The sequence below is a fragment of the Mastacembelus armatus genome, chromosome 13, assembly GCF_900324485.2.
Source record: "Mastacembelus armatus chromosome 13, fMasArm1.2, whole genome shotgun sequence".
NCBI classification, from domain to species: Eukaryota; Metazoa; Chordata; class Actinopteri; order Synbranchiformes; family Mastacembelidae; genus Mastacembelus; species Mastacembelus armatus.
In genome coordinates this window covers 22,417,606-22,441,056 of record NC_046645.1, presented here as the reverse complement: position 1 = coordinate 22,441,056, position 23,451 = coordinate 22,417,606, and the positions used below count along the sequence as shown (strand labels likewise).

Below are 23,451 nucleotides of genomic sequence, written 5' to 3'. Positions count from 1 at the left end.
TCTCTCGCTCTCTCATGTTCTCTCATTCCCCACTGCTTCTTTCTTATGTTCTCTTGACCTTCCTCCAATGTTTCATTTTCTTTCTCTCTAAATATCAGGGTCCAAATTTGTCCTCTCCTCTCATTTCCTCACCTAATTGAGCTCATTCCTCTGCTTGCCATATACCAGCAGAGAATAATGGACTTAGATAAAACATATCTCAGGAGGGAATGGTGGAATCGAATAAACAGCATCTTTTTGCCTTTTTAATCAGAATATACAAACACAGTAATCTTTGTCTGCAGGCTATTTTGTTCACTGTTAAATATCTCCAGGCTTGGCTATTTGGCAGGAGTGATCCCTAAACTGACTGAATCAAAATAATGTGGAGCCGAGTATCCTTTCTTCTGATTAAAAAGTCAGTTCTTTGCCAATTAGATTAGCATATAGTACTCAAAAAAGAGATAGCAATGAGAAAAATTGATGTCAAAACCATACAGGTTTCCTTAGTCTTTAATTTAACTATTTAACCAAAAAAATGTCTTCCATCCTGATTTGGCTTATAACTCTCAATGGCATAATTAAAATCAGAAGCTATTTAATTAGTGCATGACTAAATATGTCTCATGTCAACAGGTGTGATGACGTTTCTTTGGCTGATTAATGCCAGCCTTTTCTGCCTTGTCTGGAAGGAGAAGGTCATGCAGGAGGCATCTAGTCTTCTGCACGACTTTGACCAGTCTGCCAGCTTTTGTTTTGTGTCTGCAGGTCAGGGAGTCGCAGCAAGTCACGTCTGTGATTATTTTCACTGCTCCGTTCTGTGCCACTGCAGATGTGTGCTTTATTCTACACCTTTTCAGTACAACCCACTGTTGTTTTCTGCTTATGCACTTAGAGGTTATGGTCTAATGTGTCATTCCTTCATTCAGCTGGTTGTCAAAAAAATCAGAGTAGGGTTTTTTATTCACCTTTTGAGCATAAAAAAATCTTGCGGGTGGCCTAGAAACCTACATCAGGTTAGAGGTGCAACCGTTGCAGGTGCACATTCTTGCAGCAGTGGAAACATCTGGATGAGGAAAGCGTATAAGCTCCTGAATTAAGCTGAAGACAGCACTAAAAAGTTACGCTGCTCCTATTTATGTAGTCTACTGTAAGTGATCCTTAACTGTACAAAAGAAAAAAACATGTTGTGCTCTGTCAGCCTTACCTAGATAACAGATTGAATAAAACACTGAATTCCCACCTCAGGTTTTAAAAAAATATATATATATTTGAACGAAATGGTTTTATTCCAACGTGAGTGTTTCTTTTCCAAGCCTAATCCTGCTGCCCATACCACCAGAGGGAGCATTCATCTGAAAAAAGAACAGGTGCAACAGTGCAACAACTGGATCTCCACTTAGTAACTTTATAATGGTTCCGCATAAGTGTCTCAGTTTACAGCGATTCTGATTTGTACCTACTTTAAATGCTATCTGCATTTAAATATGGGATCTGAAATATGATGTGAGAAGGAATGGGTGATTGTCTGTAATACACAGTCAGATGAGAATAAAACTATCTGCTGTTTGATTTATTGCTATTTGATTGAATGCATCGTTTTAAACCTGCGAGACTAAATTAAATGTCACCGTTGACATCACCACCATCTGAAAAGATCATAAATATTTATGTAAGGTTTTACTGAGAGTGTGAGAGCATTAACAAAGTCCAGTATGACATATCAGTACAGTGACATACGGATGCCCGTGTGGTCACACTAATTATTGTCTGGGAGTGATATGGACTCGCTTAGAAACGCATCGTCCTGCCCTTCTACATCTTGAATAGTGGGAGTCATGAACCGCTGCAAGGTGGCGCGTCCTCTGATTTCCACCCAAACTTCAACCTAAACACGCCGTGTTATTTGTCACCACCTGAACCTCCGTCAAACTGCACCAGATCCCTTATTATCACACGTCAGGATCGGGACCGTGTTGCGCAGTGGTACGGCAAGCGGAGCAAGCAGTGCAAGCGGCGGCGGCGGCGGCGGCGGCTACTCCGGGGAATGTCGACTGGCCGTCAGTCCTGACATCGGCCTCTTCTGATCTCAGACACCAGGCAAAAATGCGGTGAGAGTACACGGCATTTCAAAAACAGTGTCACCGCCGAAGCATGCTAGCTGTCGGCATGCGCCGCCGTCTTTATGTGCGGACTAACTTTCTCTTGTTTTTATGGAAGTCTTCGGGTCGCTAGCGAGCCAATAACAAAGTTCAAATCCCGCTAGCTAGCACTGGTTCGCTTGCAGATGTGAGCTACGGCAACGTCAGCTTACAGCCAGGGAGACATGAATTAGCATGCTAACTTAGCCCCTAGACCTGGCTGGCGCAGCAAGTCTCCACTGGGGTTCACATCAGGGGCATGTGTCCTTAAATTCACCGAACAGCAGTGTGGTGCTTGCACAACTTTACGATTTAACCACCCCGGTGTGCCGATAAGGGCGTCTCAATCCACATGTGTAAATGACTCATATTAGCTTGTCAGCTAGCTAATGTGACACCCTGAGCCAGAGCAGCATCTGAATGGTTTTTGTGCTAAGCAGCTAAAAAAAAAACCGTGTGGATAAGTCGACAGGCTGCGAAACCTGTCACTTCAGCACAGACTCAGCGTGGGCATTGGGAGGGGGGACCCACCAGACCTGAATCCTCGGCGCTGCCTGACCTTGGACCCTTACTCTGGCCAGAAAATCACTGTGTTACTTGGAAATATTTTATTTGGTTGGTTGGTTTGATTTTCTGCTGTGATTCGTAGCGACACAGTGCAGAGTCAAAATGAATATGTCGGTACCACTGCTAGAATTGAACTCCATGTTTTTAACGTGAAGTTTTATCTGTCACATGCAGTGTAAATGCACTGGTGCAGGGTGATTACATACATCTGCTCCAGCACTGCACTTACTCGAGGATTGTTTTTTTCTAGCCTAGTTATTATTACAATCAGATGATCAACTAAATACAGTGGAAAGAGAAAACATGATTTCATATTTATTAACCCAGCCATATGTAAAGTACTTCAAACTCTAAGTTTATAAGGTAATTGACATTAGCTGCACTTTAAATCAGCTGCAGCATTAAAGTGATGAGCATAATAATACACCAATAAATATCATCTGATAATCTCACATACATGAATCTGATATTGACATTGCATAGTTTTACTTTTGGTGCTTCAAGTATGTTTGGCTGCGAATACTTTTGTTCTTCTAAGTAAAAATTTGAATGCAGATTTTTTTTCCGTGTGATAGCGTATTTTTACACGGTGGTTTTGCTGCTTTCACGGAACTAAATGATCTGTGTGTGTTGGGGATTCGGTTCAGTAAACATACGACAGTCTATGGCCCTGCTGGTTCAGCCTGTTGAATGTGCTGAGATAATGCTGCACTTGAACCTGTTCACAGGAAGAGATACTACAGCCTTTCTTTTTTAGTGCACAGCCTTTCCGTGTGTGTGCACAGGCTCCTCCATGCTCTGTGTGTATCTACAATATCCTGGTGAGCTATATATAGCACCTAACAGAGTTTGCAACTTGATCCGAATTGTCTTTCAGGGCTACAGTACACTGTGTGTTGCTTTCCACTGGAAGTAAAATATTTCTTAGTTCAGACCACTTTTTCTGACCTTTTCTGACTTTTTTTTGTTGTTGTTTGTTTTTTAAGAGCAGTCTTGCTTTAATTTTGTGCCTTTCTCTTTGTATGTGGTTTTGTCTTTAGGGCAGCTGTAAATTGGGTTGTAGGGGATAATGATGCCAGGCAATTAATTCAGTGTGTCATGGTGTAATGGATCAAATATATGTGTATATATATATAGCTAAGTGTTTGGGGAACCACATGGCTCTTTTAATAATGGTGGGCATTTCTATACATTTGGCTTGATAAAAAATTATTCACAGAGCAGATGATGATCATACAGGCTTCCTGTAACAAGATGGCTAATGTATTTCTAATTCTACATCTTTGCATACTGGAAGCATGCATTTGTTGATTGACATGTTCGAGGTGTAAATGAGAAGTCTGTTTCCTGCCTCTTTTGTCTTGTCCAGGGCTGATCTGAATGAATAAGCATGTTTCAGCCAGTGCATGTTCATACAGACTGCTCCAGTGCAAGCAGAGACAGATTTGGTGAGCTGCTGACATAGTGTTTCTTATCTGGTTAGGTGATCTGAGAACTTTGGGGTGAGTTACAGGGAGCACTGCTTAGCTGAGCTATGAAAGAATAATGTGATATTGAGAACGTTTCCACATGACAGAAAATACTGAGACATGGACTCTATAGGCCTGGTGTAAAAAAAACAAGGCCTCGGTTTGATCTCAAAATAGAAAGCGCTTTATGGACCTTTGTATTCTGGCATGCTTTTGCATATTTTTGCATACAGTATTTGTGGACAAAACTACTCTGTCCACACTGCTGCTTACTGGCGCTCAAGCCTTTAAGTATCATTAATGTATTTTGTCACACCAGGCATAATCAGAGCAGTGTGTTCAGGCTGTTCGCTCAGGTGAGAGCGGTACCGTTCGAACTCTGGTGAGTACCAAATAATCACACTGAGACTTCGTGAGCATGCAGGTGTTGGTCCCTTTCCAAGCAAACTGTGGTGCAGCTTGCTAGAAGTGAGAATGAAATGTGAACCAACTACAGGATTCAACTCTCAGGTACACACCTTCATACACACAGATTTTATTTTATTTTATGTAACTTTTATTTAAACAAAAAGGTCCCACTGAGATACAATATCTCTTCTGCCAGGGAGTCCTGGTCAAGATAGGCAGCAAGTGAATACAAAACAGACAATGACAACAATCACAAACACGCATGATAACACACTATTGGAAACAATGACAGCGCTCTACAACAATTGGAAATTCGAGGATTAGGATTAGGAGAAAAATTCAGCGGTTGAGTGTTATCATTACATATTTTATGATCACCAACATAGCTGGTTGGGAATGTAGTCAATCTCATGCTGTTAATAGTACATCACATTGCATATGTGCTTTATACATGGACTGCACCCAATGATCATTTTTGTTTTTGATTAATCAAACAATGATTTTCTTGAATAATTGACTATACATCTAGATCAGGAGTCACCAATCCTGGTCCTCAAGGACCACTGTCCTGCTGGTTTTCCAACTATCTCTACTCTTCCGGTTTCTGATTGGCTGAACACACCTGATCCAGGTAATCAGCAGCATGGTGGGCAGGGATATTTGGAAAACAAGTTGGACAGCGGGCCTCGAGGACCATGATTGGTGACCCCTGATAGATCACCACTTCGACTGTTCAGTTGAATTATCACCACTTTATTTTTAGATCATGCTTTCATTGCACATACTTCACATCCTGAAACTAAAGTGGTAAAAGTTGTTTAAGTATTTAATAATGGTGCAGTGTATACTCTAGGGCTAAAACAATTGGCTATAGCAGAAATCAAATGTCTGGGTACATTTTAAAATATTTTGAACGTCTGTTAGAGGCCATTGAATTTGTATTAATTTGTGTTTTGAGGGGTGCACCATGCCATACATACAATCATTCACATGCTGGTAACTAAGAGAGTCATACATTCTTGATAAACATGTTAGGGAGCTTTCTGGGGGTGGGTTTGGTTTTGAATAATTTGTGTTTTACTTTAAATACTCTGCCTGTCAGCATTCAAAGAACTGTGGGAGCAGACTTGTTGGTGAATCACTAAACAGCATTTCTAATTTATGCATTGAGTGCGGAAAATTGCCACATTAGTTCCTGGCATGTCGATGCAGAACTTAGTAGATAGTTGTTTGACGTCTACAGCTGGCTGTGAGAATGTGCAATAGCATTTTATCTTTGTCAGACTCTTATGGAGCTCAGTGTGGCTTGTCTAATGCTTTTGCAGTCATGTTTGCAGTGGTTCTGCAGTTATGAAGTCTGCAACTCACACTCAGTATTTTAACAAATATGTTGTTAGACACTTTTAAATTGAGCTCAATTATGTTACGAAGTGTAGGCTGGAGTTGATGTTGTAAATTAGCAGCAGCAGAGGACAACCATGTATAAACACTGATGATCTAGAGGTAATTTCCCACCTTGCTTATTTCTATTCCAGTAATCACCACTTCACTTGTTTAATCCAGTACATTTTTATTTTGGCTTTCTTTCATCTCGTCTTCATCCCAACTTTCACTCACCTTGCATTATAGGGCGCTCACCATTCTACCTCTCAAGCCTCCACCACTCGTTTTTCATTGTGAGCAGCTAAATCTAATTATGTCAGTTGTGACTTTTATTGTGGTCCTTCTATCCCACCGTTTGGCTGATGCTAGGTTCAGTTATTTCAGTTTACTAAGGTCATGTTATTTTGAGGCCTAAGACACTGTTTATTTGTTTACTTCACCCAATCTAATAGAAGGATTGTTAACATCCTCCATGTTGTTTGACACGTGTAGAGTGCATTCTTACGCTCACGTTGAATAATGTTGATCTTTGACCTATGAGAAACCCCAGGACTGGATCTGTTTGGACGGGGTCGTCATTCTCTCTGAGTAGACTGGGTGGTGTGTGTTCAGCTTGACAGTGACTGACTTCTGCCCTTCAGGCCTTTTTACCAACTTGCCATTTTGCTCTAATGCCTGCCTTTTGTCTGTTCTGAGCCTGCAGTTTTTCTTGTTGTAGTTTGCTTTTCCTGGAATGTATTGTAGAGGATACAATCCTTGACCCTCTGCACAAAATGAGCCCAGTGTGTCTCCGAGCTGAGGCACAACCCTGAACTAGGTACAACGTAATTTCCAGCCTGTTTTTCTAGAGTATACAAAAAATCCTTTGTAAATTTCCCACATTTTCATGCCTTTAGTAAAATTTCCCCACCCCAGAACATGTCATTCTAAACCCTGTTTATAGCACTTATAAATCAGAGGCTGTATGATTCATTATGTTTTTTTTCTTTGTGTAAAAAGAAAGTCGCATCTCAGGTCATCTTCTTTGTTGTCACCGTTCAGTGATCAAAAGAGAGAGATGCATTGAAATCTTCACAAATGCCTGTTTCCATTTTTCTGTGGCCTTTGCTCTGTTGCAGGGCCTTCTCTCTGCACACTGCCTACTGCTTAGCCTGTATTTACTCAGCCCTGTGTCATGTTTTGTTGCCAAAGCAACCTGTCACCACCCCCCAAGTGCGCAGATTTTTTTTGGCTGTCACCTGTGTACTGTCCAAAGCGTTGCACTTTACCCCCAACAAGTGCTATGAACAGAGAGAACTGGGAGTGCAGAGAAGTTATGTAGATGTGTAAACAGAGGCTGTGGATTTGTTATTAAAGGTACCTTTTTGTGTCAAAGGTTAAATATTATACATCTTTGGGAAAACTGCATACCTTCTCATTTTTTGATGTTTGTTCAAATGAACGCTGACCTGCAGTAACCTCTCGCTATGCTTGTGGACTAATACATTCCCACAACACCAGGCTGCAGAAAAACAAACTGCATGTTGGGAGATGAGAGCAAGCATGTGAAGGAAGGAGGGAGGGAAAAATAAAAAATGTTCTGGCAAGGACTACTTTATAATGTGCAAAGAATAGATGTGGCTGCTGGGTTGAATGTGGTGTATAATCCATGAAGTAGGGCTTCCCTGCCTGTTACACTCTTAGCAGGCCCACTTGAGTGCTTGGACCAAAAATGCCAAAAACGCAGTATACGTTTTATTTTTTTACTCCTGCAGGACTTTTGAACAAGTACTAGTTGTGTCCTTTTCTTGTCTACGGCCTCTGACAGCATACAAATATAGTCTTCTCTGCACTTAAAAGTTATGAGTTTTAAATCTACTGCCTCTGTGCAGAAAATATTCACAATGGCTGCATTAACACCAAATCATTTCTCAGAGAGAGAGAGAGCAGCAGTTTTCAGTTCATAATATGAAATCATTTGCCATATTATCAGACATGGTGCTTTCCAATTAGTTGACATTTCACTGCTTACATTTTTAATAGACCAATGAGGGAAATATTCTTTTTAAACACTGGTTTTGATTTCAACAGAAGCATGCAGGATCTAAAACTTAATTCATCAGAGAGTTCAAAGCCTGGTATTTTATTTTATTATTTTTAAGCTGCATGGCTTGCAGATCAGTACAGCAGCTACAACAGAACGGTGACTGACAGAACCATTCTTTTTGCTTCAATTTAGTATTTCTTCTTGTTTCAATCAAAAAGGCTAGTTTCTGCTTTTTTATATGCTGCTGTTGTTCACTATGAGGGTCCTTTTCTCAGTTTTACTTGTATCAACAAGGACTAGTTTTAACTTTTCTTTATTTTCTGCATAATCACATATAACCAGGGTCTGCAGGTTTCATTCTGTTAAACTCTAGCATTTGGAGAATTAATGTACCAGCAGTACTACTAGTTACTAAAAACACATTTTTTTGTTAGCGAGACAGAGGAATGATAGCAGTCATAACTTTCCTTGTTCATTTTGTTACACTGAACGTTATCACAGTGCATCCCAACCAAACCCACTACCACTTGCTTCTTCAAGCAAGTGGTAGTGGGTTTGGTTGGGTCTAACTCAGTGGAAAGTGGTCAGTGGTGATACGGGTGATCATTTTGGCTCTTTGGTAAGCTTTGTGTGTGGACATGAAGAGACTCATTACACCAACCACATAGCCCACATTACACAGAGTGTAACATAAGAGCAGGCGAGCAAAAACCTGTCAGAGGTGTTTTGTGTTCTTCATTTGAGCAGGTTGCAATAAAGCTGTTAATTAGATTTTTTTTTTTTAGGAGGCAGCACTGAGCAAGAGGGATTAAATGTTTGGTAACAAAATCTGTAGCACAGCTTAAAAAAGTTTTAATACCAAAACATCAAAATCTGTAGTTCATTTGTTGTGGTTTGTGAAAGTGTTTTTACTGTGTACAGCAAATACAACCTTTTTGTTTTTCTTTTCAGGCTGACTCCTTAAAGACAACATTTAACAGCAAAATAGGTTTTCAGGAAGTGATTAGGTTTAAAACGGTCCTGAGTGGATTCCTCTTGAAAACATGACTCAGAATTAGGGACTTTGTCATCACTTAAAAAGCAAATAGTTTCATCAACAACTTCGCTACTTTTTTCTTTTAATGACATTGGAAAATGCAGTATTTACATGCATTCTGGAGGATGGCAGCTAAACATTCAGATGAATTATGCAAATATTTTGAATGTAGTGATATTCTTAATTAGAAACTATGTCTTGCATGGTGAAACTTATTTGCAGTGGAGATAAAAAAAGCACGGTGACAAACCTGACTCAGAGAGCTTGAATGTGCGAATTTGCACCTGAAAATATTTTGATGGCGTTGAAAATGTAATGTAGAAAACATTATTACAGTCATCTGACAGTGCTGATTATTATATCAGTCATTTGTCTACCAGCTTTATAGAGAAATCACCATAATATTCCTGCAGCTCGCCCAGCAGTGTTATTGTCATTCTTATGTTCAGGTGTGTGTCATGTTTCACCTGATAACCTCCAATTTGAGGCTTTAGACTTAAAGCAAATACACAGTTTAACATCCAGTAACCGTCAGACAAATCATCACACATCCTGAACTTCAACTCTACAGGAAACCTGATGTGGTTGTGTGTAGTGGCGTTAGGTCTCTGCTATAATTAATAAAAAATGAATAAGACCCTGCAAGGACACGTTTTAACTAGATTAGCCCTTCACAGGCGATTTATTTTTGTAACAGTCATACATGTTGTGTTAACCTTGGCCTTGTCATAAATTGGAGCACAGAATGTCCAGCCACATTCAACTCATTTTTCTTCTCTTGGGCATTACATTTCCACTGGCGCCATGTGCAAATGTGGTTTGTTAACCGGCTGATGTCTTAAAAAAAAAAAAAAAAATAAAAGCCTCAACTGTGGATCTCTGTATAACTGTGTGCTCTCCTGCGTCATGCACATTATTCATTCATCAGTACTGTTAAACACTTTGGCCTCAGTGTTTACTGGTGCTGATCTACAAGAGCAATGCTGTGGCATCTGTGTTTTGGACTTGGCTGCATATTTTGTTCTCACTACTGGCCCTGACTTCCCAGGGCTCTCTGGGTCTATTAATACCAGCTCACTCTAAAAATACAGAGAACTGTGTGACCCACTGGGACTAAATATGAGCCCAGGCTCTTACCACCAAACACATACACAGACCTGGATTGTGATTGTTGCACCATTGTCTTGAGATTCTTGTGGAAACCTGGGAATTAAATATTACCCATGAGCTTCTCTAAGAATACTGGATGCTCAGATGAAAACACCAGCGAAACATCAATATATTCCACATTTTGACGAAAATACAAATTGGCAAAATCAGTTATATCACTCATCAAGTCTCCAGGCCAAATTGAGAACAGTTGGGTCTGTTTCCATCAATGTTAGAGGAATGTTGGGGTGTGTGTTCGTGTGTGTTGGCCTGCTTTATGTGCAGATTTACTTATCATCATCTAATCATCAAAGACCATGTGCTATGGATTTTAAAACTCCATTGAATTATTTCTCTAATTTGTTTGGGGCAGTGATTGGATACATCTGGAGAAGATCCAACTGTTAAATTGAATTTGTTTCCCAAGCAACTTGTGAAAATGTCAAGTGAGAAAAGGGAAATGGAAAGCATTTTCTGCCCTAGCCCATTTGGTGATTGGGAAAACAGCTTACCTGTGCATGAACATGTGTCCTGGTGATATTGGCTTTAACAGCAGAAACTCCAGATTTTTTCAGTCATTGAGACCTGGCCAACAGAGAAACCCTGGTATAGTAACTTGCAAATAGTGTGCAGATCTTGAACATTGGCAATAATAAATTATCATGAAGAAATTTTGTGTCGCATCCATGTCTGAATTAACCGTACACACTTTGCATTGCCTAGCATAAGATCACATCTTTTTTGTTGTAAACAAAGGGAACCAGCCTGTTTCATGCCAGTTGATTCTAGCAAACAGTGATTATCTTCCCTGCCTCAGTTGGATATGTTTGTGTAGAATTGACTATGTCTTGTTTGTCGTCCTGAAAAATGTTTCACTAGTGGTGTGAGACTGGGTGCGAATTTAGCTGGCAGCTCTGCGTTGTATACCTCGTGCACAACTCACACTGCTGTGGACATGAATGTTATAACAGTAGTAACATAAAATTTAAGTCAGAAAGCTTGTTCCTAGTCGAAAGCTAGTTTAACCAAGTAAGCATGACTTTATTTTCAGCTAGTAATCCAAGATATTTGAATGGAGAGAACTTTCAGCAAAAATATCCAGATCGCTCTTTGTGACAGGGCCAGATCTCTTCTTAAACACAACATGATGCCACTTAAGAGTAACCTTTCACACAGCAGCATTGTAGCAGAGTAGCCAGGCAGTGGATCTCTATGTTGTAACATACAGTATGTTTTTCCTGCATCTACAAATAATTGGACAAATCCCTTTTAAAACATGCTCAGCATCTATGACCTACATCCTAAAAACGTGATGGCCAATATTTTGCTGCTGTAATAACGTGTGTACTTTCATAACGAGACCTGCATTGGTTTATGTGTGACTTATTGGTTACTATTAAATTTATCAACTACAATACAGGGCTGTTTTCTGCTTGTGTTTTAGTCAGTTATTGTAATTTGGCAGTGACACATTATTGTATGCTACCTAGCTACTGTGATCATACAGGTTAGTGTTATTTACTGAGCAGTGTAAGTACATTTGAGTTAATCCAAGTGTCAAATGTCACCCTACTACAGCTGTGGTTGTTTTTTAAGCTTTTAGCAGTGTGAGAAATGATTAACAGGGTTTATTTTTGATGTGTTTTCTCAGCAGGGGGAATGAAGCAGGAGAGCACTTCCCTTAAGGGACACAGACTTTAATTTTACAACCTTGATTTTATTGCAAATTAATTGCACAGCACCCAGGTTGGTTTGATTTAATTCATCATTCAAATGTCACCATAATTAATCTTTTCTCATGATTAGCTGTTGTTAAATGTCTTGTTGAGGTCATGTTTAGTCTTGGTACCGCAGGTGTGTGTTTGGGTGGCTCCTTTTTTTTTTTTTTTTTCTTTTCTTTTCTAAGAGCTGACGGCACTACATTGCAATCAGAGTGTGTTTGTCCAGTATACAGCACAGTACCTATAACTAATATTATTAGTTATTATTTTTTGTTTTAATGTAAAAGTGAAAACAAATTGTCACAAATTCATCTACATTAACTATACATGTACAACACAAAATACAAGTATTCACACTCTTTACCACAACTCTCACATCACTAGTGCAACCAGTTATTTTAAGATGCTGCATGACAAATAGATTGTAGATTAACTGTGTATAATCAGGGTGTGTAATTTTAGTATTAATGAGCTTCAAATTAATAACCTGTATGCTCAAAATACTTTTTCTCCTCCAGGTAATAGTTTGCACTCAATTTTTATTATTTTTGGAATCCTAAAGCCAAACCTTCCATGTTACTTCTCTAATCTAAAATAAAACATTGTTTAAACTTAAACTTAAAACGTAATTCCCTTATTAAGGTTTATTATTGTGACTCCTGTCTGTAATGCAATGAAGCAGTTCTCTGCTTCAATGTAATAACATCGAGATTCTTCAAAATAAAGCTTTTTCTAGGCTGTAAACCGCACTGTAGAAAAATAATTTCTTTTCTGGGACAGGGGAAACTGGCTTTGTTTGAGACCTATGACTGCATATGAATTCAGTTAAACATTAATGTGCAAACCAAAAACTGTTAGTCATGGCAGCATTTTGTATAGCCACGACTCCAGAAGGTCAGCGAATGACATTTATTATTTATTACATAATATTCATTAAGGGCAGATTGGTTTGAATAAAATCATTTTCATACCTTGGTGTTTACCCACTTAATAAAATCTAAAAACCAATCAAAACCCTAAAGTCTCTAAAGTCACTATGTTCTAAGGTAAGGAGTAGAGATAATTTGAGGCCTAACTCCAGGTTTACAAAATATTCAAGTGAGACAGCACACCTTTCAATCACTTGTATCTTCTGCAAAGTTTTTTTACAGTCAAAGCTGGACTGCACATGACTTCTTTGTGATTTGGTTCCTTTGTTGATCATATCGGCTGCAACAGAAATGATCGAGAGTGTCCTTGATATCGACAACACTGGTATCCACTTTAGATAGGCCTGTCTTTTCATAACTGTCTACTTGAAGGTCAGCATCTCACCACATGATTATTCTGCCTTCTTTGTGTTGCACAAAGCAAGTGACTCACTCTTTGTCAACAGGACCAACGTCTGACTGTCCCTGTTTGAGTTAATAAGTGATCCTCAGCCAGTGAACAAGGCACCTCTCTGTGCTGACTTGAGCCAGTGTTAGTTAATGACTAATTATAACATTGGTGTTTACCATTACCTGTCAAGGTGAGTGAGTGGTACAGCTGACCTGACCGACTCTGCCATGTGCAGCAGTGGGATTGTGTCATCAGCCAAAAATGGAAACAAGAGGAAATGTTTACATGAGATCTGCATTATGTCAGCCACATATCTGGGATAGGTGTTTTTGCACAGGCTGTGATGACTGTTTTGACCAGCTATTGTTCAGCAGCAACAGGTGTGGAAGGGTCTTGTTGAGACCTGCAGATACTGAAGTTTAATGCTCTGTGCGCACGCAGCTTTTGTGAAATAGACAGCAAGAAAACTTGGGTACAGCTGGTTTGTTGACTGCACGCAAAACCTCTGACACAGGGAGGCACACCCCAGTTGCAAAGGTTAAAATCACAAGCTTGAGGTTATGGACACAGGCAGGTGGTGATGTCAAGAGGGCGTCATCTTGCAGCTATGGACTTGAACTGAGAATGAAAAATCACACTGGGTGGTTTACTTCATTCTTCAATTTGAGCTTGAATCCTTAGTTGGGGGCTGTCACCTGTGCACTCAGGTCACCCTAAAAAGCACCACAGCAAATGTAGGCACTAATAAACCCTGGAGTTTTGGTCGTGTGTGAAGCCTAAACCAAAAACTGTAATAAGTATGTAATGATTTTTGACTGCTTGTGCTTAAACTCAAATTGTGAAACTTAGAGAATGAATCTCTGAGTGAGGGAGAAAGATACAGGTATTGCTATAGACAGTCTTGTGGAATGTGTGGTAAAGTTTTTGTGGTTTGCAAAGTGTTTGGTATGAGGAGGGACCTAAAACACTGCTGAGCAACTTCTGAGCTGCAGGTCCCTCCCCTCATCTCGAACTCTGTGTTTGCTCTTGTTCCCTTAAAGGGATAGTTACCTCACTTTGGCTCTGGCCTTGTTCTTCTTTCAGTCTTTTGGCTTCTCTCTTTTCTATCTTTGCTCATAAAGTTGATGTTGACCCACACACAGTGAGAGATGGCATAGACTGTGAATGTTGGTAGGCTCCACTCATAGTGTTACTCTCTTGCTGTCCCCCAGGTCCATGTGTGGTCAGTGAAGTGTCCTGGAGAGCAGCATGACAGTGTGTCAGTTGAACATCTGGGTGAGATGAGGTGAGTGAACAGGTGAAAAATTTGCTATTAAATACCTAACCTGGACACCAGGGTGTTGTGAGTCGTCTACACAGTACAGGCTTTATGTAAGATTTATTTTATTGGAACATAAGCTAAATAAACCTTTACATATCTTTAAACTCTGTCCAGTGTCAATTTTCTGATTACTTCATTTTTTTAAATCACTAATTTGTATGTCAAATTTAGAGCCTTGTAGACACTTTCATCTTTAGGGCCAGTAGAGAAAGGAGTTTGAAATGATGATCATGATCTTTCTTGTCTTCATCAGTGTCAACTGGAAGCAATGTGAATGCCACTGAAAAACAGGCACAGTTTTCCCCAGACAAGACCTCCACCTTAATCATCAGTCAGTCAAATGCACCAAGACAATAAACTGGCCAATCATGGCAAGCAGGTCACCAGTGACAGCCGATCCCAAATACCAAGTGTTAACCAGCAGGCTCAGCAGCAGCAGGGAGCTGCTGGTCATCTGGGTTCAAAGGGCATTGGTGCCGGGAGCCATGGAGTCAAAAGCAATCAGATTTCCCCCAGCAACCCTGGGCTGAAGGCTGTCAGCCAATCATTGAGCAGCATCGGAGGTATGCTGAAAACCAAATCAAAGCGGGAACGAAGTATCTCCATTGACTCTGGTGAATCAAGAAATGCCATTCCTCCAGCCATGGAGACAGATGCCAAAGGAGGTAAGGCATGCATGCACAGAGAAAACTGTGTCGGTATCTAGAACGTACAATGTGTTTCTGTTCAAAGTATGCAGAAGTTCACTTCCTTTACCTTTTATCAGACAAATCTTTACCCGAAATACCAGATTACGTGCATTCTCCTCCTCCACAGCAGGAAGTGAATGTAAGGACTGAGAGGACAGAAGAACTTATTTTCTCTCTCACTGAAATGCCTTGACCTTTCAGTGAAGAGTCAGAATTTCCCCCTGGCTTTTGATCGTTTGTGCCATGCCTGTGCTGCAATGACACGTCTCAGAAGAAAAAGCATCTGGGTTTTGTGTAGTGTACAGAGGGAGCAACAGGTCATGAGCTTGTGAAAACTTAGTGTAAGCCTAGAGAGTTTATTATTAAAGAAAAAGAGAAGATGAGTGGGCGGAAAGGCATAAAGTTCCTTTTTTGTGTCTTGTTTTCATGTGGTTCATTGCAAAGTGTTTGATTTGCATTTGTTTGCTGTTGCTTATTTAAGTGTTTGTGTTCATGTGAGCGTTTGACTGGCGATGATATTAATGGGATTTTGTGAAAATGATCTGTGTTCACAGGACTCCTTTTAAATACACACACAAACACCTTGACACACTCAGAGTGAGAGGTGTGGTTCCACACAAAGAGCAACATAGGCTGAAAGAGGGAGAGAATGAAATGATAGGGTGGATCATTTGAAGGGAAAACTCTGCTGCCTCCATTTGACCGCCCCCCTCTACACACGCACAGTCCTTCTGTCTCTCTCTTTTTCGGTCCGTTCCCAGCGATCTAATTTCTGTATGTGGAAAAAACAAAAGTGCATTCAAATAAAAGGCAAACCTCCCTCCTCCTTACTTCAGGACGTTCTGCCTCCAAACAGGGAAACCTGTCGAGCTGCTGACATATAGTCTGATCAGGGTAGCAGATGTGGTTCGGTTGCTAACAATTTCTTGGTAAGCAGATAAACAAGTAGCTGGTGTTAACAAAAACACTGACAGAAAACAAGAGGTCAGCCTTTTCATACTGCCTGTGTATTCGAGGTAGCAGTCCTCCCCCTGCTGTCCTTTTCTCTGTATTGTCACTGCCAACCTCTTTCCCTCTGTACTGCTCATTCAGCCTTTTAAATCTGTGGCTAGCCAAGCTCATGTGTTTATTGGATGATACCTGCCACTAACATGTTTCATAATTAACCTTACAAATTTTCACTGATTTGTTAATAGAGCGGCTCCATATATATGACATTAATCAGGTACCTAACTTTATTGTCCCCATTTAGAGGTTAAATGCACCATTGTATTTGCTGTCAGAAGTGGATTCCACCTCTTCTATTGCAGGTTACCTTGTAGAAGTGTTAAAACTGCTTGCTGCTGTTTCCACCCACTGGTTCACTGCAACTTATGCACCCACAATATTATTATTGCTTCTCATGCTTCTCAAAACACTGCATCTGCAGGTGTGAGTAGCATGTCTGGCATGTTGTTGTGAAAAGAAAACCATTACAAGGATGAGTAATACTGCTGCATTTAATTTGTACCTGTTAGTGTTTTTGATAATTCAGGTGTGTAGTTTTTAAATAACTAAAATATTTTAGTTGATATAAAAAAAAAGATTTGCAGTTCAGCTTTGTGCAGTTCAAATTTGTTCAGCAAATTTGTTGTTCCACTTTTTGTCAGAAAAGCATATTTGAAAGTACGTTACTGCTCTTTTAAGCCACCTTTTTCCATAACAGTGCCAGAGTGAATATGTAGATAAATTTAGCATAATTTCTGATCACAACAGCATGAGTAAGTCTACAGATGACTCAAATGTGAACTTTTAAGCACCTGGGTTTCATACATGCATATAGGCATAATGCAGTTCGGGTTAACATTATCTGTAATTTTTCATGACATGACTTTCAACAAAGACCATTTGGTTATGATTCTGGCATTTGGAATTTTGTTCAGATTTAACGTGATGGGTGACATTCGTCAAATAGCTGTGAGTTGGAAACCTATAACTTCCAGCTGGTAACGCAAACTGCTTTAGAACAGATAGTAGTACATTAACTTTTTGCTCTGTTAAATACAGTGGTGAGTTTAGATCATTAGTAGTAAATGATAAATGTAATGTTGGTAATACCCTTTAACACATTGTGTATATTATTCTCTAGAGGGTGGTTTGCGCAGTAAGCGGCGTTGTGTTCTGGAAAAGAAACAGCCATATAGTGGAGATGAATGGTGCTCTGGACCTGACACAGAGGAAGATGAAGACAAACCACACACTACGACCCACCGTGAGTCTGTCCACCTCTACAGAGGAGGAAACACGTTGCTCTCTGCTTTCGTCTGAATGCATGTCATTGTGGCTGCTTACTACTGTGAAATCTCATTTTATTTTCTCTAAAATCAACAAGTTAAAGCCATAACATATCCATTAGTGTTTTCAGTTATGCAAACACATTTAAATGAAGAAGATACCAGTGAAGAATGCCATACTACCATACTGTTGCTGTGTTCTAGCTCCATCTAGTGTTCATCAGTAACCAAAAGGATGGTGTTGCCATTATAGACCATCACATATTAAACAAGTGTGCTGCTGATTTTTCTCAGGGGACCGTGGCCTGGCAGGTAGTATCCAGGGGCTCTCTGATCGCCTGTCTACAGCACCTATGTCTGAAACTGGTGGTCTTGTAATGGGAAGTGGAGTGGGACCAGGACTAAAAGCAGAGCCACCTCAACCTTCACAGCAAGTGGTATATGTTTTCACAACCAGGCTAGCAAACAGGTGAGAACTATTTACAGACCAGACATGCAGGTTGTTATTCATATCAGAAATAGAGATGTCTGTTTTCTTTTATGTTTTCAACAAACATGATCTGATTTATTTTTAAGAAATGAAATCAAATTGTTCACTTCAGTACTTGAGAGACTGCACTCATCATCTATTTTGTATCATTACTTTGTTTGACAGTGCTGCAGAGGCAGTAATGAAAGGACAGACTGATTCCATTCTTCTGTTTCACCAGCAAAATGTTCCACGCACCAAGTTGGAACAGGTCAGACATTCACAGCTCAGTGACAAATTAAATATCATGTAAAGTTTGTGTTAAGCCACAGGAACAGAACAGAAAAGTGTTTTCCAATAGTAAAGACCACAGGTGCAAAGTATGTGGGTAGGTTCATCTGTTACAGCTATTTTGGTCTCTGACTTTGTTCCTGTTTCCATTAGCTGTTGTTGCTGCTGTGAATATTTGTACACAATGTATTATTTTGGCAAATGAATAGACTGTATAGTATAGACAGTATGCCATACATACAGATAGTATATTATATATAAAGTATGCAGGAGTAATAGCATTTTAATAGCCTGAACCTATTTCTTTTTCTCTTTTTGTTTGCCACAGGGCCACCCCTCTCTGAAGCTTCCTAACCTTTCCGACAAGGTAAACTCCAGCACCTCTCCATTAACAGGCACCCCTAAATCCCAAAGTGGAACTCCACGGCCTGCATCTGCAGGAGTTGGAGGCCCATTGCATCCTGTAGGGACACCATCATCATCAGGACACTCCGACAATGAATCCTCTCAGACCAGATCAGGTGGAGCCTCCAGCAATAATAGCATTGTTGCCCATAGGTCAGAAGGAGGGACCACGGCCACACCTGTAGTCCCGGTCACAGGAACTGGGGATAGAGAGGGTGCAGGGAGCATGCCTCATCCTGTTTCTCCTTCGGAGAGTGCCTCTGTTCTACCTGCACATCTACAGAGTGATACAGGCCAGAGGGGTGGCCCAGGGAATACAGATGGACTTTCCAAAGAGCAGCTGGAACACAGGGAGCGCTCTTTGCAAACACTGAGAGACATAGAGAGACTGCTTCTCCGCAGTGGAGCAAGTGGAGGCGCTGGAGACACAGGAGGCTCCAATAGCAATGCTACTAGTAACTCCTCTAACCTAAATAATAACAATACTGATAGATGTGGTATTCTTGAGGACAGTAGCAGTGGTACAAATAATTCTGGAAGTTGCAGTAGTGGTAATATATTATCTTCAGCCTTGGCTCCGATGGCAGAGATGAAAAAATATGAGGAACCCCTCCAGTCTATCATGTCTCAAACACAGTCCCTTGGTGGGCCTCCCCTTGACAGCCCTCAAATGGATTCTCACCATAACCATCCACAACACCCCCATCACCAGCTGTCTTCACCAGGGGTTGACATGGGTCCTTTACTTGGACCAGAAGGGCTAACTCCAGAGCAAATGGCATGGAGAAAACTTCAAGAAGAGTACTACCAAGAGAAGAGACGACAACAGGAAATGCAACCCCCCACACATTCCCAGCACTTTAGAATGATGACTGAGATGGGCATGCATGGAGGTTCCATGATGATGAGAGGACCCCCTCCTCCCTACCATAGCAAGCCTGGAGACCAGCAGTGGGGTCCTGGCAATATGATGGGAGGAGGAATGGGTGGAAATGCCCGAATGATAGATATGCACCAAGAGGGACCCCGGGGCCCAAGGTTCCTGGGACAGATGCACAGAGGGCCACCTGGCGGAGGGGGGTTTCCTGCTAGTCCAGGGGGAGTTTTATCAATGGAAGGTTTAGGGCCTCAAAGGCCCACTAGACCAGGGATGATCTGGCTAGATGATATGCCCAACAACATAGGTGGGGGAGGTCCTTTTCATGGTTGCTACCGTGGTGGACCTCCTCAGCACATCCAAGGCGAGCCAGAGCATCTGTTAACACGTGAAGAAATGTTTCGTATGATGGAGAAACGCCAGATGCAGGGGCTTCCTAGGCTTGAACTTGACAGATTACCTAAACAGCAGCAACAGGGCAGCTTTGCGTCAAGAATTATCGATACTTCTGGAGGACCAGACTTTCCCAGTCTGGGAATGGCCCGGGGTCCACCCTCCTCTCGAGGTGATCCTATGGACTTTCCTGCATCACGGGAGATTATGTGCTCTCCGGGAGGAGGTTCTCAGATGAGAGACTTGGTGGATTCTCCTTTGGGGAGCAACCTTGCAATGAACATAAACCCTCAGATGAATGTTCAACAACAGCAGATGATACTATCTCAAAAGCTCCGAGGAGGTCCTGTAGGAGGTGGCCCTTTAGGTGAGATGTGTGGCCCAGGAGAACTTTCACGAATCAGGGCTTCACAGAATGGAAGAGGAGCAAATAAAGGAATGGTCCCAGGAACTGATGGTCCTTACCAGTTTCTCAATCAAGGTCCCTTCTCTGTAGGACAGGTGGAAGGGCCCTATCTTCAACAACCTGGCCCTGAAATGTTTGGGCCTGATCAGCAAGCTCCTAATCCAATGGGAGGTACTTCACGTCTTAGTCACTTGCCAATGACTGGAGGCCTCAGGGAAGCAGACCTTGGTCCTCGGCACCCCTCTGACCTGTCAATCAGTGTTAACCCCCTGACCTCTCCTTCAGTGCCTCCACCTCATCAGCTCAAATCACCATCCCTCAACCAAGAGCCATCACCTCTTCTACCCTCTCCTTCTGCTCCAGGACTAAAGTCACCTTCACAGATCTCTTCTGCAGGGCATCACCCTCCGCTTCCACCTGCTTCTGGTGCTGGAACCCCTTCCTCTTCTTCCATGAAGTCGCCCCAGGTAATAGGGTCTTCCAGCCTTGGCTTGCATTCTCCGTCTGCTTCTCCTGGACGACTTAAGTCCCCAGCCATGGCTGTGAGCTCTCCAGGGTGGACGTCTCCTAAAACCGCTCTTCCAAGTCCAGGTGGCCCAACCAGTGGGAAGGTAGTGGGCAATGGAGGAAGTACTTCTACTGAGACAGGTACAATCAGAATGCAAGAAAATCAAAACATACATCAGAGATCCTGGCATTGGCATCATTGATGTCTTTTCATTAACTAATAGTAATGTGTTTCTCATATTGCTGTGATATTAATGATTTTTGTTCTTTGCAGGGCAATCGCTTCCCCCCAGGAGTTCCAACTCTACTCCCATTAGCCAGCCTGGCTCTATGAATCCAAGTATGCCATTCACTTCCTCTCCTGATGCCCCTCCATCTCAGAATCCTCTATCTCTCATCATGTCACAGATGTCCAAGTATGCCATGCCCAGTTCTACTCCACTCTACCATGATGCAATCAAAACAATTGCCACATCTGATGATGAGATGCTACCTGATCGACCCCTTCTCTCTGGTGTCAGCATTGGAGGTATGGAAACAAGGATACACTGTGACGTAGACAGAAAACGCATGATAGAGTTTGGCAGGATGCAGAGAAAAATTGTAATGATCCTGGATCAGTGTGCCATTTGAGAATATTATCCCATCTGTGACTGATGGGCTAATTATTCAATCTGTGTTGCTTTGCATACCTTCACTCAGCTTAAACCCTCATATTAATGCTGTTTGTGAATATGAATGGACCTCCAATTAATCTTTCATAGGTTTAAAAAAAGGGGCAGTCTATTTTTACAGGGATTTTTCACACCCTGGTCTTTCTTTTTCACCAGGAAATATGGGAAACTCGCAGACCTCCCAGATACTTGTTTCCCAGGGCTCCATTGGTCCACACAGTGATCCACAAAGCCCCATGGGTATTGTAAGCCAAGGTCAGCAGCACTTGTCCCATGACACTTCAGGACCTGTGATTTCTTCCCCAAACCAAATGGGCATGCCTGCCATGAATTCTGCCATGATGGGAGGAGGCACACCTGACGGAATGGGGCCCTGCAATGTTTCACCCCTGTCTCAAAACCAAATGGCAGGTTTTCCTCGCATGCAGCTGTCATCTCATGGGTCAATGCACTCACCTATTGGAGGAATGTCACAGAATTTCTCTCAGTCTAATGAGGATATTCTGCCACCCCAGCAGTTGCACCTGCTTAGCAAAGGTCATCCTCACCAACGCACTTCTCATCCCTCAGACTCATTTACTTCTCTGACTATGGGGGAAGGCCCAGATCTAAGTGAAGTCATACGTCCCACTCATACAGGGATCCCTGAGTTCGATCTATCCCGCATCATTCCTTCTGATAAGCCTAGTAGTACTCTTCAGTATTTCCCAAAGAGTGAGCCAGCACATCAGAATCCACATCAGGGGACTGCATCACAGCAATCAACTCCACAGCAGCTTCTCAAACAGCTCTCATCTTCCGGCCCTCCACACAACAGCGGGCCTTCATCCAACCCCCACTTAGCAAACCTACAGAATATGATGGCTGAACAGCAGCTGCCACCTCACCCCTCACATGGTGGAATACGCCAAAGCATGGGTATTCCTCAGGGGGTCAGTAGAGGTATGGTTTCTGGTGGGGGCATGGGCCCCATGTGCCCCCCTGGACATATGATAGGAAGGACAGGCATGATGCCCCAGCAGCAATTTCAGCAGCAAGCCATGATGGCCAACAGTCTTCTCCACCATCCCTCGAGTCCATATCCTGGCATGATGTCCTCCCAGCAACACCCACACAATCTGATGGCACAGCAAAACATTATGATGATGCAGGCTAAGCAGCGAAGTATGTCAATTCCTGGGGACCCCTTTGGCCCCCAGGGTCCTCTAATGTCCCCTCAGGGTCCAATGGTGGCCCCACCCCACCCACAGTCTGGTATGATGGGTGCCCAGTCTTTCAGACAGCGGGGAATGTCTTTGGACAGTCCCATTGGTTATGGCCCCGGAGGTATGGCCAATATGCCATTCTAATCAAGCTCACATTAACTGTAAAAAAAACGAACACAAAAAATGTGTCTTTTTGGTTACCTTCCCATTGTGTCCATTTTTTTTCATTATTGTTATTGCATCTGTTTGAAAAGAGGAAATGTAAAAAAAAAAAAAAAAAAGTGATAATTTACGCATTTTGGATTACAGCTAAATAAAAATTGAATATTTAAAAGCAGTGTAACACAGTTCAATAAGAAATCTGAAGCCATTTTCTAAAATATTGTAAAATATGTATATTTCAAAGATGTGTGTATTTGTTGTGGAAACAGTGGCTGAGGAGAGGAGTGCCTAATTTTTTTTTTTTTTTTTTTTTTTTTTTAAATATTGATTTATTTTGTCCAACTACCAAAATTATGTATATATATATATATATATATACATACATATCGATCTCTCTCTCTAGAGAGAGAGATCGATATGTATGTATATTTACACTTGCTGTATATAAGATGCAATTTGTGATTGTTTGCAGTTGTCCTGTATAACTGTTTTAGAAGTCTAAAAATAGAATGATATTGATCTCTAAGGTGGTTTTGGTTATTGTGTTGACAGTTATTGTTTGATAACACTGAACAGAGAC

At 41.5% G+C, this 23,451-nt stretch overlaps 1 protein-coding gene across 3 annotated transcripts; it reads left to right on the top strand.

The window, feature by feature from the left end:
- Positions 1-1,761: 1,761 nt before the first annotated feature.
- bcl9l (bcl9 like) lies at positions 1,762-23,178 on the top strand. 3 transcript variants are annotated; one of them, XM_026329245.1, is made up of 10 exons: positions 1,762-2,090; positions 11,810-11,904; positions 14,411-14,484; positions 14,774-15,185; positions 17,338-17,460; positions 17,777-17,951; positions 18,138-18,222; positions 18,571-20,971; positions 21,105-21,359; positions 21,661-23,178. In XM_026329245.1, the coding sequence occupies exons 4-10, from the start codon at positions 14,861-14,863 to the stop codon at positions 22,851-22,853; spliced, it is 4,557 nt and encodes a 1,518-aa protein (XP_026185030.1). In that variant the 5' UTR covers positions 1,762-2,090; positions 11,810-11,904; positions 14,411-14,484; positions 14,774-14,860; the 3' UTR covers positions 22,854-23,178. The 3 variants fall into 3 exon arrangements, with proteins under 3 accessions (XP_026185030.1, XP_026185021.1, XP_026185038.1); XM_026329236.1 differs by lacking the exon at positions 11,810-11,904; XM_026329253.2 differs by lacking the exons at positions 1,762-2,090; positions 11,810-11,904 and adding an exon at positions 2,706-2,735.
- Positions 23,179-23,451: the final 273 nt, after the last annotated feature.

Coding starts and splice junctions, on each gene's coding strand:
- bcl9l (XM_026329236.1), top strand. CDS start 14,861: ATGCACCAAGACAATAAACTGGCCAATCATGGCAAGCAGGTCACCAGT. Junction 17,952..18,137: donor ACAACCAGGCTAGCAAACAG/GTGAGAACTATT, acceptor TTTGTTTGACAG/TGCTGCAGAGGCAGTAATGA. Junction 21,360..21,660: donor CTCTGGTGTCAGCATTGGAG/GTATGGAAACAA, acceptor CTTTTTCACCAG/GAAATATGGGAAACTCGCAG.